This window comes from Nannospalax galili, unplaced genomic scaffold (assembly GCF_000622305.1).
Source record: "Nannospalax galili isolate Female #2095 unplaced genomic scaffold, S.galili_v1.0 scaffold2280, whole genome shotgun sequence".
NCBI classification, from domain to species: domain Eukaryota; kingdom Metazoa; phylum Chordata; class Mammalia; order Rodentia; family Spalacidae; genus Nannospalax; species Nannospalax galili.
The window spans coordinates 1,049,986-1,066,220 of NW_008346434.1; the positions used below are offsets into that span (position 1 = coordinate 1,049,986).

Sequence of the window (16,235 nt, forward strand, 5' to 3'; positions counted from 1 at the left end):
TCACTACATAGACCAGGGTTAGCACAGAGCTCATAGAGATCTGCTTGCTTCTGCCTCCAGAGTGCTGGGATTAAAGGCATGTGCTACCACACCGGCTTGATTGTTTTTTTAAATACAGGATCTCAAGTGCTGGGATTCTAGGCATGCTCCACTGTGCCTAGCTGTTTGTATATTTTTTGATGATATAGTTGTATACCAGAGGGTGATGACCCACACTTGAAAGGCTGAGGCAGGTGGATTTTAAATTTGAGGTCAGCCTGAGTTATATAGACTCTGTCTCTTTCACACACATTTTATAAACTGTTAATATTTTATACACATTTTTATAGACAAGAACAATCAGAAATAAGTACAAATTTAAAATTTAAATCCAGAAGCCTGCTCTGTTCAGGAACGTAATGTGAATTCTTAGATAACTGCCACCTCTTGGTTAAGCAGGGACCACAACTGCAGGACTTAGGTTTGGGAACCAAGCTCTGTCATGCACTAGCTGGGAAATGCACAGGTGGTTTAGGCTGTCTGAGTGGCATCTCAGTCATGGATGGAATGGTCCTCAATGCTTGCTGGCTTCACAGAGCAGTGTGGCCCATCACCTGCTTGAGAAAGCACAAGTTCACTGTAAATCCTTTCCTCTTAACTCATAAATTAGTGGAGGGAGGAAGGGTGATTCAGTCCTCACTTCTGTTGTGCCCAGATTGACATGACATGTATTCCCCCACCCCTTTCAAACGAAGAAACTCCTCGAACCCAGTCAGCCTCTTCCGGAGGAGTCTGGATGGCTGTTATCTTAGTTTCCATATTGTTCTGCACATTATGTACAGGTTGTGGGTATGTTAAGCACAAGGCTGTTGATGAGGGTTCTGAGGCAGCTGTGAATTAACTGTTACTTTTTTTTTTTTTTTTTTTGCAAGCTCATAAAATCCCAGAAGGTAAGGGTCTGTTTATTCATTCAGCCTCTTTTTGAGTCATTCAGGTACAGGGTGTGTCTGTCAATTGAAACTGCACAGCAGAGGAAGTTTTGCGTTCACATCTGCTCTGGGTGGGAAGCCGGTGCGACCAGGGGACTGGGTGGAAACCTCTTTCTAACAGCAGGGCAAGGCAGAAAGGCCCTGACCTGCCACTCAGGCAAATCCAACCAAGGCCACTTTGGTCTCAAGCATTCAAGTATTATCTAGAAAAAAGAAAAAGAGTGGGCGAGGTACGACTATTGAGATCTGGGGGGTCTCTTGGTTGTCTTTCAAGTAGAAAGGGAAAGAAAGGCACTGAGCTTTTGCTCGGCCGCTGTAGGCGCTGGGCTGTGCAACGCCAGGCGGCCCTTTGGCTCGTGGAAATTCCTGAGCTGCCCAGACTGTTTAAATCTCTCAGGCTAGGGCAGCAGCCCACCTCCTCAAAGGCTTCGGCCCTTCCCAGAATCTGGGGCACACAGCCTGACTTTGAGCTCAGATAAGCCAGGGGAACCCCCACCCCACACCAAGCCGGGTGCTGGCCCACTTAGTCTCCCGCCCGAAGAAAAGCCACTTTCTGCCCACCAGACCGCAAGTTTCGGGGGTGGAGGGAGTGGGGGAGGACAGGACCATTGTGACCCCTTCAGGCAGCTAGCCTCCTCCCAGGCTCTCCAAGCCCCTTCCCAGCCTCTCCTCCCTCTAGCTCCTCGGCCACTCGCTGAGCGGCAGCTCCGGCTCTCCCTGGCCTCGTGGAAGGGACCCCCGGGGGCTCCCGGCCACCACCTTTGGACACCCGGATCCTCGGGTCTGTGGGATCGATCGAGGACCAGGGAGGTCCGTTACTAGACGCGGGTTAGTCCTCTGCCCGCTAAGATTGTTTGGAAGCAAAGTTTTCCAAGGGGTCTCCATCTTCTTTAGTTTCCGGGGCTCGGCTTAGTCCACTGCAGCGCTGGGGAGCGAAACTAGCTGGCGATTTGTGAGTTAGAATTTAGGGGCTACTAGGCTCCGCCCCTCCTCTCTTCCCCCTCTCTCGGCGGGGTGGGGCGGAGGGGCTTCTTTTCATTTGGTTTTATTTTAGTCTTTCTGCCCCAGATCTTTCCTGGAGGCTGGGTCTCAGCAGTCTAGATCCGGAGAGGTCCCCTGCGGCTGGCACTGGGCGTGAAGAGTTAAAGGCATTAACCCCTCCCCGTCCCTTCCTAAAGGAGCCACCCAGCCCCTCCGCTGCGCTCGGGACCTCGCCTAGCACTGTGGCTCCGGCTGCCGCGAGCAGGGCTGGCCATTGGAGTGCACGAGTGCGGAGGGAGGGGGCCCCAGCTCCGGGAACTTTGCGAGCGAGCACGACGCGGTCAGTCCCGGGCAGCGGCAAGATGCAGAGTGCGCGGTGCAGACCCGGAGTCCTGCCGACGCAGCTTCGTCCCGCCTGAGCCAGGTAGGGGGCTGCGGGCCGTGTGGGCTCCGCGAGGGCTGCCGGGCGCCTAGGTGCCACCAAGGAATTTTATAAACCCGAACGAAACAAACAAAAACTTTGAAAATGTGCACCGCCGGGTTCCTATGGAACCCATCTGGATTGGATTGTTCTCGGGGCTCCGGGTTTATGAAGCTTGGGAAACGGTTAATCCCCAATTTAGAGAAAGGTCTGGGACAGGGGAGCTGGGGTTCGTTAGAAGAGAGAAAAGGAAGACCCTTAGTTTGAAAAATCCTGTAGACAAAAAATACCAGGCACAACGGTAATGACTTCCACTGCCTGGGAGTGAGGTGAGGATTAATATGGGGGACTATCCAACTTTCCTGGCACCAGCAACCTCTGCTGTCCGGGATTATTGCGGTGGCTCTCGCCTGTATTCATTTTTGTCCCATTGCTGCATTACTTTACAACATTTAAACTCCTCAATGAATGCTGTGTGGTTCCTCCAGCACTTTCTGGTTTTGTGAAGGGAAGCAGTGTTTCGAGAGGAGGAGGGAAAGGGAACAACATTAACTAAAACTGCCCACGCAACTTTTGCAATGTATGTTTCTGGAAAGTAATCTTGCACTTGAAATTAGAAACGAAGCGATATCATTAGCAGTAGAACTTGTGTGTGTGTGTGTGTGTGTGTGTGTGTGTGTGTGTGTGGTGTATGTTAGCTAGAGTCAAAATACTTAGGCAATCAATTCCTGTGGACATTTCTGGGATTTGCTGTAATCTCTAAAGTGTGGTTTTCAATGAATACCTTTAAACTTTAAATTGACTTGCAGGGGGTGGGGTGGGTGGGGTGGAGGAGTAAAGAAAAAAAAAAAGAAGAAGAAAGAATAGGCAGTCGCTTCACGGAGGCGCTGAGCTTTCCTGTTTACCGCAAGGCCTGGAGGCCCACACCTCTCTGTGCCCTCCGACCCTCCACACACCTGCTGTTAGAGTTATTAATAGACCCCAGAAAATGACTTACACTGTCAAGAGATTCTTCTGTAAATCTACTTTCTTGCATGGCAGTTAGGAGGTGGTGCTGGGCTCTTTGAGGTGTGTGTGTGTGTGTGTGTGTGTGTGTGTGTGTGCGCGCGCGTGCAGTGGGGGCCAGGAGTGTGTATGTCCACACTCCGAGTTGGCAGTTGGGCCTCTTGTGAGGAGAGACCTTGGGCTGATGGTGAGCAAGCAGCCGAACTGGCGACCACTTGAAGAATCCCCCGGCTGGAATTTGGGGGTGACGGTGCCAAGGGAGAGGATGAGGGGGCCAGAAGGTAGAATGGGCACTACAGGGCTCTCAGAGTTTCCAGTCTGGATAATTTTGGGGGTCTCTCTCTCTCTCTTTCTCTCTTTCTTTTAGTTTTATGTTGGTGCTAGAAATGATAATTGGAGTTTTTCTTTAAAAAAAAAAAATTTCCCTGCACTTTCCCCAAGCTTCCTTAAAACAAATCACCACCAGCCAAATTGAAGCGATGCTTTGGCTAGAATGAATTCTGCTAGTGTTGGTCTTTTCCCTGACTCTTTTCTTTGTGATTTGTTTAAGGCTGCAGGTTTCCGAGGCCCTCTCCAGCCAAGGAAAAGCTCCACAGAAAGCGTTGGATTGCTCACTGACCCGGCCCTGCAGCCACTGACGGCCAGCTCAGCTTCGCCCTCTAGCGATCGTCTGGAGAAGTGCCACCCCGGGCTCCTGGGGACACAAGCGGCTATGAAGCCCACCAGCATCCCGGTGGTCAAGGCCCTCCGCAGCTCCGTCTCCGACTATGGCAACTATGATGTCATTGTCCGGCATTACAACTACACGGGCAAGCTGAATACCGGGATCGAGAAGGACCACGGCATTAAACTGACTTCGGTGGTGTTTATTCTCATCTGCTGCTTCATCATCCTAGAAAATATATTTGTCTTGCTGACTATTTGGAAAACCAAGAAGTTCCACCGGCCCATGTACTACTTTATTGGCAACCTGGCCCTCTCGGACCTGTTAGCAGGAGTGGCCTACACTGCCAACCTGCTGTTGTCTGGGGCCACCACCTACAAGCTCACCCCCGCCCAGTGGTTTCTGCGGGAAGGGAGTATGTTTGTGGCTCTGTCGGCCTCGGTGTTCAGCCTCCTCGCCATCGCCATCGAGCGCTATATCACCATGTTGAAGATGAAATTGCACAACGGGAGCAATAGCTCTCGCTCTTTCCTGTTGATTAGCGCCTGCTGGGTCATCTCCCTCATCCTCGGTGGCCTGCCCATCATGGGCTGGAACTGCATCAGCTCGCTGTCCAACTGCTCCACAGTGCTGCCGCTCTACCACAAGCACTATATCCTCTTCTGCACCACGGTTTTCACTCTGCTCCTGCTCTCCATCGTCATCCTCTACTGCAGGATCTACTCCTTGGTCAGGACTCGAAGCCGCCGCCTGACCTTCCGCAAGAACATTTCCAAAGCCAGCCGCAGCTCGGAGAAGTCTCTGGCCTTGCTGAAGACGGTGATCATCGTCCTGAGCGTCTTCATAGCCTGCTGGGCCCCCCTCTTCATCCTGCTGCTGCTGGACGTGGGCTGCAAGGTGAAGACCTGCGACATCCTCTACAAAGCAGAGTACTTCCTGGTTCTGGCTGTGCTGAACTCGGGTACCAACCCCATAATCTACACTCTGACCAACAAGGAGATGCGCAGGGCTTTCATCCGGATCGTATCCTGCTGCAAATGCCCCAGTGGAGACTCAGCTGGCAAATTCAAGCGGCCCATCATCCCAGGCATGGAATTCAGCCGCAGCAAGTCAGACAACTCCTCCCACCCCCAGAAGGACGATGGGGACAACCCAGAGACCATTATGTCTTCTGGAAATGTCAACTCTTCTTCCTAAAATCGGAAGCTGTTGATTGTGGGGAAGCGCACTGACTTGGTTACCCACCACCCTAGCATTTCAAAAATGGCTCTGGGCCTCAACTACTGCCGGGAAGGAGCTACTGCGAGCTAGAGAGAGGGAGGGAAGGGAGAATGCGTGGCCTGGTGGTGCCATGGTGGTAGGTAGATAGTTCCTGTGAACAATATGCGCTGGGAAGGGTGGAGATCAGGTCGGGCCTGCAGCCTGTTTCCTGCCCCTCCACCCAACCCTGGAGCTTTGATTTTGCACTGAGCCAGAGGTCTAGCATTGTCAAGCTCCCGAAGGGCTCTTCTGGCCCCTCCTCAAAGACTAAGGTCTCATGGGAAAGTGTCTTTTTGGAGTTTGGAAACGTGTTCTTTCACTGTAATGGCAAGTGAGTGTGTGCACCTCTGCTTGGCTAGGGTCCCTCTGCATGTCCTTCCAGCCCCTTCATGCCGTTCCTCCAGATTCTTTTACTTTTTATCTTAACTACCTGGCCTTTGTTCCTCAGAGGGAGGCTGTGGTGTGCTCCGTTTTTCCACCCTTTGCTGTAGGTAGACTGTGTTGAGGAGGTAGGCTGAAGGAGGTGGAGATGGCTTGAAGATACAAAGCAGTTTCATTTGCTGAGGCCAAAGTTTCCACGTAAGCTGGGTCAAGTTGTTTGGAATTTGGTTGGTCACTTTGACTTTTTTTTTTAAAAGCCACCTTTGCAATGAAGTTCTTTATTCCTACCTGTTTATTATTCACATTACAAACATGATATTGACATGTGGTTGTAATGGAATAATGAACTCTACTTTGAATGATACCAGCCATGATCCTGGGTGACATAGGAGAAAAACAAATAAAACAAGGTGAAAACTGGAGTTAAACCAAGAGAGAATTTTTAATGGCTTGGTCTTTGGCACTTTTGTTGATTATTTCAGAGCGATGTGTGACCCACTTCAACCAACTGGAGGATGGCTGTATTCTGTTAAAAGTACTCTTTATGATTTTGAATGTATTTCTTTTTGCAAATATCATCTTTTGGATTTTTTTCTAACCTGTGTTAACATCGTTGAATGTGCATTTCTTAAGAATGTACCACCCTCTTGTGTCTGAAAAAGCATTACTTTAACTGATAGGGAACACCAAGAGTTTTTCATTTTACCTGTTTATTAGATATTGATGGTGTGTGTAAATGTTACAGAGAATAAAAATATGTTACTGTCTCCTTAGTATGGTTTTCAGTGCAATTAAACCAAGAAATATCTTGTTTTTTTTTAAAAAAAAATAGTATTTAATAGGTTTCTGACTTGTGGACCATTTTGCACATAGCTTTATCAACTTTTAAACATTAATAAACTGATTTTTTTAAAGATTCCTTTGTGAAGAGCATTTTTGAAAACACTAATTGAGATATCTTTTGATCCTATGCCTCTTTGGAATCAAAGTTACAGATGTTTGTTACTCCTTAAAGGACTTTACCTTGATAAGGTAGGGTGTGAAAAAACTGTGGTTTGTTCAGAAACCACCCTATCCTTTTCAGGAAGAGAAACTTCAACAAGCTATCATTAAAGACCTGTGGAAAATGAGATAAAAACCACTAGCCTCTGAATACCGCACTGGCAAGTAAATATAATTATTTGGGTCTTAAAGTGCATCAAAGCCAAACAAAACTAATGTGATAATTCCGTCCTAAAATATAGGTCTTCAATGATACAACAATGTAGTCATTAATCTCATTAAACTATGACTAAAATGATCAACTCAAACCCTTCAACAAAAGCATTCATTCCTGGTCTTCTGTCAATATGCTGGGAAAGAGAAGATATGGATATGGGAGATAATATTAAATCACTCAAGGCTTTCTGATTTTTGTTGTTATTTTGGGGACAGGGTCTCATGTGTCCCAGGCTTTTGACCATGAACTCATGATCCTGTTGCTTCTTCCTCTTCCTCAATACTGGGCCCAGGTTGCTTGGCACTGTGAATTGAGCCCAGATCCTTGCACATGCTAGGCAAGCAGTCTACCAATTGAGCTACATTTCTAGCCTCTTATGTCACTCCATTTTTTTTAGAACAACATCTTGGGTCCTCCAGCGTATCTTGTGAATGGTTCAGAACAATGCAATATCAATTTTAAGAAGTAACAATTGTAAAATATATGCTGGGCAGCTTAGCACCTTTTTGGGAATGGGAGACTTTCTTAACATTAATTTTTTCAACTAAAATGAAAGCAACTGTAACATAAAAGCTTGTACTGGAACATTATTATAACAGTTAACTCTTGAAGTTAGTGTCATCTTTATTGTGTATTAAATCAAAGTAGTTTGGTGCCTTTGGCTTTCCAGTCTATTGTTACTTTCAGAATTTGTGTTTTCAAGTGTCATTGAATATGCACAAGACAGGACGCAGTTGGAACATGAAGATAAACCTCACCTACTAGAGTAGATGTCATTTCTTGGTAAGGTTAACTGTGGGAAACAGAAGTGTGTTCACTAAGGAAACCTTAGGTCATAACCTCCAGCTTCCTGAAGGAAATGCCAAAAGTGCTCCCAAGACAAAGGGCTGGAAACAAATGGGAATGTCTCCATCCATCTGTCTGCTGAGGCGGAAGGGGTGACTTCATGTTCCACTCACTTCCTCGAGCTTTCATTATAGAGGCAAGCATAATGGAAAAGTGGGTCTATTTTGCTTCAGTGGATGATAAACTGTTTGTACCCTTGGACTTATCTCCATAAGCGCAGGGTGACTCATAACATGGGAGTAGATGGGGTAGGGCAGCTGGCTTTGCTGGCTAGTGGGGAGTTCACTGGCAGCAGGGAGGCCAGTCTTCTTGTCCATCTGAGGCAGGAGGATCAGGACCAGACAGTGGATCTGGGCAGTTTTGGATGGTGACTTTTCTGGGCAGATGTGTGGCATCCCCCTTTTGGTCTAGAAGCAAAGGATATGTTGAAGGAATCCTTGGTTATATAATCCTTGATTAATCCTTGGTTTTAACTGAGTATATTTGGGAAAGTGAGGATGAGAAAAAAAATCTCAGTGACTACATGTTTACATTACAATATGCCCACATATCCCAAGGGATTTAGCACAGTTAATACAGTGCTTGCTTAATATCCCTGTAGGTTCCATCCCTAGAACTACATAAACAGTGTGGTGGTAATCCTAGGAGGTGGAGGCAAGAGGATTCTCAGTTACATGTCATTCGAAACCAGCCTAGGATATAAGAGACTTTATCTCAAAGAAAAATTGTAGTATTGTTCAAAAGTGGAGGGCATATGGAGCTAGTTATTATCTTTATGTAAATGTTCAATTAGCTTTAAATATTAGGAAAGCTCTGAAACATTACATAATACTTGATCCTCAACATTAACTACAATTTTAACTTTTTTAAACTTCACACAACAATTTTAATCAATACTTTATACAAAGCCAGTGTGATGGCTCATTGGGAAAATGTGCTTGCCATGCAAACCTGGCAACCTGCGTTTGCTCCCTGAAATACACTTTATAATAAAAATTAGCCAAGAGTGGTGATTCATGACTGTAGTCCTAGAAATTTAGAAGCTGAGGCAGGAGGATCAAGACCAACTCTGGCTGTGAAGCAAATTTGAGGCCAGCCTGGGTTATATGAGACTCTATCTCAAAAAACTAGAACTAATAGTAATAGTAATACTAGTAATCAATCTAGTAATATTATTGGGAGTTTAGAAAGCTATAGGAGAAATGTTGCATTCATGTTCATTAAATACTAGATTCTATTGATTAATACCACTTCGGTTGTAATGTTTAGAATCCCTATTCCCCGCCCCAGTGTAAAAAAAAATCTGATTATAAGGATCAAAATTTCGTCCTTTTGAAATGATGATAACCTTGTTCTGAACATTGCCTGTGCTAAGGACCTGTCCACTGCACATCTTCTTAGTACTTTCAATCAAGAGCACCCCTTTCATTGGCTTGGACCCTGCATGTCTAGGCTGGGCACATCGTTAGGGTTTTTCACTTCTTTTAAACAACTGTTTGAGCTTCTACTCTAAAAGAATGCCTAGACAAATGATAGGCTCTCCTGGGGAGACCCTGCAAGCTGAGGACTTGAGGATCAAGTGATCCTCTGTAGTTTAACCCTATTTTCAATTGAGAAGCAGGCTACGGCACTAGAGTGGCCCTTTAAGAACAGTCTGTGGGCAAAATTGCTGAAGACCTTCTAAATAGTCACTGGTTCCATAGCTGGATTTGAAGGGAGCACACCTAGCACTCAAGAGGCAGAGACAATTGCTGAGAGTTCCAGGCTAGCCTGGGCTATAAAGCACAAACCTATGCAAAGAAAAAAAAAGTCATTGGTTAAAAAATTAATCTTTAGCTAGTAACTGTTATAAGTATTTGTAATGAGGGTTTTTTTTGGTTTCTATATACTGTTGAATTATTTACTTATTTATTTATTTAATTTTTTGAGATAGGGTCTTATGTAACCCAGACTGGCCTTTAACTTACTCTGTGGTCGAGACATTAGCAACCATGCCTGGTTTATTTGTTCATTTGTTTGAGGCAGGGCATCATGCAACCCAAGCAGGTTTCAAACTCCTTATGTATGTGAGGATGTCCTTGAACTTCTCATCCTGCCTTAGTTGAGATTACAATGAGTGCTTCCACACTGTGCTGATGTGGTGCTGGAGATAGAACCCAGGGCTTCCTGTGACACGCACTCTAACAACAGGGCCCCACCCTCAGCTAACGGTTGCTTCTTTTTTTTATAAGGCTCATTCCATTCTTCCAGCTAGAATGGGCTTCCTAAGGGCACCTAACTAATTTTATCAAACTAAATTTGATCTCATTTATTTTAAGAGTGAGTTTGTTTACATTTTTCCCTAAGTAGTTTCTAAACACCTTGAGGGACGAATTGCAATGAGCTTAAAGAAATCTTTGTGGGACACTGTTCTGCTGTGGATGCAGTGCAGTAGGTTAGTCAAGGTTTTTTTGCCTCTGTGTGTGTGTGTGTGTGTGTGTGTGTGTGTGTGTCTTTTGAGTCTGTGCCTCACTCTATAGATCAGGCTGTCCTCCAATTTACTGTAATCCTTCTGCCTTAGCTTCTTGAGTACTAGATTATAGCTGTCTGGCACACTGAGTTTTTGATGAGAAAACATAATAAATCAAGTACTTCCTTCAAATTTCCTTCCTGCCTTCTTGATGTGTGCTTCACACCATCCAAAAAAAAACGACTCAATGTAATCATTTATATTTACCTTTGCTTTACCTTCCATAATGACTGGATCTAGAATTATCTTCCATACTAGTCCAGCACACAAGGCTTGAAGAGTGAAAAACCTTTAGGTTGTCTATCAAAACAAACAAATAAAACAAAAACAATGTGGGCGTGGTGGGGCATGCCTTTAATACCAGCATTGGGAAGGCAGAAAAAGGTGGATCTCTATGAGAGCCAGGCCAGCCTGGTCTACATAGTGAAGCAACTGGGGCTACAGGGAGACCCTATCTCAAAAAAAACCTAGAAAGAGATTTCTGCTGGGCAGAGTGGTGCATCCTGTAATCCTAGCTGTGGGGCAGCTCCAAGCAAGATCCTGCCTCAAAAGAGGAGCAAGAAAAGGAGGGTAGGAGAGATAATTGGGAATATGCTCAGCACACAATATGTGTGTGTGTGTGTATGTGTGTATATACGTGTGTGTATATGTGTGTGTATACAAAACTTTAAAAAGGACTTCAAAACCAAACTTAAAAGAGAAAGGAAGAGAAAGAGAGAGAGAAAGAGAAAGGAAAAAGAAAGAAAGAAAGAAAGAAAGAAAGAAAGAAAGAAAGAAAGGAAAATTCACTAATATTCAAAAGAGCTAGGGAAGCTAAGAAGGAGATCATGTACCACAAATTCGATCTCCTCTATTCACGGTCTTTGGAAAGAGCTGGGATCAGGAGCAGTGTTGGCTCATGTTGGAGATGTGTCCTATGGTACCCAATCCTTGGCTTCCTGTGCTTCTTCTCATATTTAGATTCCTGTGGACTTGTGTTCCCTGAGCTCTCCTTTTCATCCCTTTGAGGACACAAAGATTAAAACTCAGATTTAGCTTCATGTATAGTCATGGGCAAAAGCCCAGAGTGGGCTTCGGAGCTGTGTGAACAGGAATGTCTGTCTGTGTTTTGTTTTACTGAAGTACCTTTGTGCATCCAGTCAGCAGCAGCTTTGTTAATGATAGACACTGTTGTAATTTCAACATGGAATACTACTCAGCAATTTTAAAAGGAACAACTACTAATTCTTTCAACAATCTGCATGACTCTCCAAACCATTATGTTGGGCAAAGAAACCAGTCACAAAAGAAAATATAATGTAAAATCCCATTTATGTGAAATTTAAGAGAAGGTAAAACTTATTTATAAAGATCTAAAAGCATCAGTGGTTGCCAAAGGAAAGGAAAGGGAAGGAATTTCCTAGGTTGTAAATAATATTTTATATCTTTTTCTTATTTTTCAGAGCATTGGTTACTCAGATATATACATTTGTCTAAATTTATCCAACCATATTCTAAAGGCTTATTAATTAAAAGACCAAGACAGTAGACTTTCACTTTTAAAAAATCTATTTATGTGGGACATGGTGGCACATGCCTTTAATCCCAGCACTTGGGAGGGAGAAGCAGGTGGATCTCTATGAGTTCGAGGCCAGCCAGGTCTACATAGCAAGTTCTAGATCAGTGAGGCTACAGGAAAACCCTGTCTCAAAAAAGACAAAAAACCCACCAACTTTATTATTATTTATGTGTATGAGTGTTTTACTGCATGTATATAAGTACACTACATGCATGCAGTGCCTGAGGAGACCAGAAGAGGGCATTGGATCCCCTGGAACTGGAGTTATGGCTGGTTGTTTAGCTGCCATGTGTGTGCTGGGAACTGAACCCCAGGTCCTCTGCAAGGGCAGTTTTTACTCTCAAGTGCTGAACCATCTCTCCAGTCCTGATAGACTCCCACTCTTAAATACAAGGGCTGTTTGGCCCTTCTCTTTGAAATTCTGGGAAGATTCCATAGAGTTCAAGAGAATGTGGCAAAAGTCCCAGAGCTTTCCTAGAAGAGCATGTGCTCGGTATGCATCTCATGCCCAGAACCAAAACATTAAAATGCTAAATAGCCATGACCTTTTGCTTCTATAGAATGAGAATTTGGCTCAACATTGCTATTTGTAATCCCTGAAGAATTTGTCTATGTTGAGAGAGTCTAGGGGTACAATGAAACGGTCACAATAAAACGTCAGACATTCAAATTCTACTCTTACCAATTTGTGGAGGGTTGTAAACGGTCTCACGAAGAAGAGACTTTTATGTACTGATAAAGATACAGAAATGTATTAGTTTTGGAAACATACAAACTAAAGTGTGCCGAACCTTTTTTTATTTTTTCTTACCATGATCACATGAACAAACCTATAAAAAGCGTTTGTTCAGATAATGGCAACTTCCCTGGGTATAAGCTCTGCGTAAGTAGATGTCAAAGGCAGAGTCTCAAAGGCTCTGGAGGACTTTATAACCCTGGAACTAGATACATTGTGTGCCTGTACTTAGCCCTGTCTGAGGAGTTGACCTTCACCCAGTTCTGGGTATAGCAGGGCAGAGGTAACACACTTCCAGTGCTCTACTGGCCCTCTGACAGGAAGATTAGATGCCAAGCAGGATGGAAGCAGGAAAGGAGGGGAAGTGCTACCTGGTCCAACAGGGAACCAGAAAGGTAGGGAGCGCTAATCCATTTCCCCCAAGCTCTTTCTCTTGTGTTGATACCAGGCAGAAAACATGGAGGAATCAAAGCAGTGGTGTGGCTCCAGCATTTTGTAGGTTCACCCGCCCACTCTCCCATCCATTCAGCAGGAACGCCTGGCCAGTGTTGCCTGCTGTGGTACAAGGACAATGATACACAGATTCCTACTTTTACAGAGCTTGTGGGATGCATTCTTCCAATTCTGGTGCTTTAATGACTTCTTCCCTTTGAGGTTAAGAGATGATGATATGGCAAAAAATACTTTTTTTTTTTCCTTTCAGGAATTTTTTCACTGCCCTATACTTCCTCCAGTATGTTTAGTTCTTTTGTAGTGTAAAATAACTTCACTTAAAAAGTGTAATTAGGCCAGGCATGGTGGCTTATTGCTGTAATCTCAGCACTTGGGAGACCAGGGCAGAAGAACGCCTGGGCTACATAGTGAGTTCTCCGGGACAGCCTGAGAACCTGTTGTAGAAAGCCAAAGAATGGGCTAACTAGAAGGCTCAGCAGATAAAGGCTCTTAACTGAGTGTGCCTGACATCTAAGTCGGATTCCCAGATCGCACAGAAAGGTAAGGAGAGAACTGACTCTGAAAAGTTGTTATCGGACCTCTACACATGCACCTTGCCCATGCATGCTCACAGACACCTATCTTGCACACACATACACTAATAATAAAAGTCAAGGGGAAAAGTGTGGTTACTGTTGACAGCTTTCATCTCAGACTTTTATTTGACATCTCTAAATAACTTAATCTGGAATGGAGAGTTATTAGACATTGTTGTAAACGTCAGTATTTCTATTTTTATTCATGTTATTTATGCTGTGTGTTCAAAGAAAAAAAAAAGCACTGGGTTTCTGTGAAATCAAAGCATTCCACATTGTTTTCAGTTTCTACCTCACCTTGATTTGTGCTTTTCTTTCTGCATTGCTACCATGAACTGGAGCCACATGGGTTATGATGGCAAATTAGATCTAAATGTAAATGACTTAGGTGGGATCCTTATCTAACTCAGGTAAAAAGACAGAAGACAAAATGTATAACTTTTAAAAAATGCTTTAACGATCAGAATTACTCCAGGAATGGTGAGCTTGCTAATCATCTAAGCATTTCAGGGAGTAGCCTTGGTAGGTGTCTTGCATGCTTCCAATTCAGTGATTATCTCCTGTTGGGAACTGAGGCTGTAACTCCAGAGATAACCCAGGAGTTCTACATCCCACCCCGTCCTTAGCCCTATTCAAACTGAATACAAGCTGACCTGTTCACATTCATTTGCCTTTTTCTTTGTTTATTTTTAGAGACAGGATCTTACTATGTAGTCCAGTTTGGCCTGAACCTTGAAAATTTCCTTCTGCTTCATCCTCCCAAGTGCTGGGTTTATAAGTGTGAGCCGCCATGTCTGGCTTCATTTGCTGTTTTTATTCATTTATTTCAGTTAATCGATTTCTTTATTAATTTTGAGACAGAATATCATGTAGAACAAGCTGGACTCTGTGTAGCCATGGATGACCTTGAACTTCTGATCCTCCAGTCTTCATTTCCCAAGTAAGGGATCATGGGTGTGGTGGCACACAGTTGATGTGGTCCTGGGGGTTGAACCCAGGGTTTCCCTCATGATAGGCAAGCACTCTACCAACTGAGCTACACCCCAGCTCCACTTGTTATTTTTATGAAAAAGACTTTTTAAGAATACCAATAGGTCAGCCATCTGCTCCTAGTGACCAGCTCTGCCCCTCAAAGCATACCATCTCCTTGGAGGAGGAGTGTCTGCCCTACTTTGTACAAAAGAGAAAATATTTATTTCTAATTTCAGTGTTTCTCTTGCTCCTGTCTAGACACATCGGAGAAAAACAAATTTAGGTCACCAGTAAAGTTATGTTCTAAAATAAGAGAGTACTTGTTCGAAATCACTTGTAAACATGAGCTATCATACGCCTGGAGAATCCGTTCACCAAGCTTCTGTGGCACCAGAAATAGCGATCTGCTCTCACATGCTGTTCTGCTTCAGTGAGCTGTATGTGGCCACCTGCAGAAATAGTTCTTGGTTTCCCTTCCTTGTCTAGATGCCAGTCAAGGCAGCTTTGAGAAAAACACAGATTTTCATACTCCTTTTCTCATGTGGAAGTGAACTATGGTGTCAAAGAATTTCCTAGGTTAGTCTGTCTATCAAATCTTTTCTTGCCACAGGACCAGCAAGATGGCTCAGTGGGTAAAAGTACTTGCATCAGGCCATGCAAGCCTGATGATCCATTCAATCCCCGGAGCTCACATAAAGAAGTAGGATATGATGGCAAATATCTGTAATCTCCACACTCCTACTGTATGATCGGACGTGAGACAGGAGAATTGCCCCTGAAGCTCATGGGTCAGCTGGCTTTGAGTACACGGCACAGCAGAAACAAGAGACACCTTGCCTCACATGGTGGAAGGAGAGTCACGTCCCCTATTCACCAGTCAAGGACCTTCTTTTCTCCCTACAGATAAGAGTTATACAATTTGGGAGTCTTTTAGGTAGGCCCACTGAAGAGGTACCCCAATTGCCTCACCCTGTGTCCCTGAGTGGTCTGCCAGAGTGGTCTGCCTTCCGATTCCCTATCTGCAATCTGGGGAACCTCTTCAGAGGATGGTGTGATAAGAATAGGAGGTAGGAACTAGCTAGGCAGTTAGGTAAAAAGACCCCACAAAAAACTAGCCAGTTTCTTGGCTAAAAGTCACAATGTCCTTGGGCCTCTTATTAACATACTCTGTTCCAAAGGCCAAAAATGTCAAAAGTATAGGAGCTCTTATATATTCCCTAAAAGATTTAGAGTTACCTCTTCAGAGGGGGGAATGTTAGAGTAGCAAAAAGCCCCATTAAAAAGAAAAGAAAGAAAGAAAGGAAGGAAGGAAGGAAGGAAGGAAGGAAGGAAGGAAGGAAGGAAGGAAGGAAGGAAGGAAGGAAGGGGCGATGTTCAGAAAAAAAGTGATGGGGAGATATGGGAGGTGTTGAAGGGGAGGGAGTGGGCATGGATTTGATCAAAACACCTTATATGCATGTGTGAAATTCTCAATAAAGTTTTTTAAAAAAACCAAAAACAAGGTGGAAGGAGAGAGGTGACTCCACAAACTTGTCCTCTGACTTCCACATGTGCACTGTGGCACATGTCACATGTGCTACTGCACACACACACACACACACACACACACACATAATAGTAGTAATGATAACAATGATGATAATGATAAAAATTTTAAAAATTTGAAAATTGTCACATTTAACTGAAT

At 44.3% G+C, this 16,235-nt stretch overlaps 1 protein-coding gene across 1 annotated transcript; it reads left to right on the forward strand.

The window, feature by feature from the left end:
- Positions 1 to 2,058: 2,058 nt before the first annotated feature.
- S1pr1 (sphingosine-1-phosphate receptor 1) lies at positions 2,059 to 6,596 on the forward strand. The gene is made up of 2 exons (XM_008842814.3): positions 2,059 to 2,373; positions 3,926 to 6,596. Exon 2 carries the CDS (start codon positions 4,088 to 4,090, stop codon positions 5,234 to 5,236), a length of 1,149 nt encoding a protein of 382 aa, XP_008841036.1. The 5' UTR covers positions 2,059 to 2,373; positions 3,926 to 4,087; the 3' UTR covers positions 5,237 to 6,596.
- The last annotated feature ends 9,639 nt before the right edge of the window (positions 6,597 to 16,235 follow it).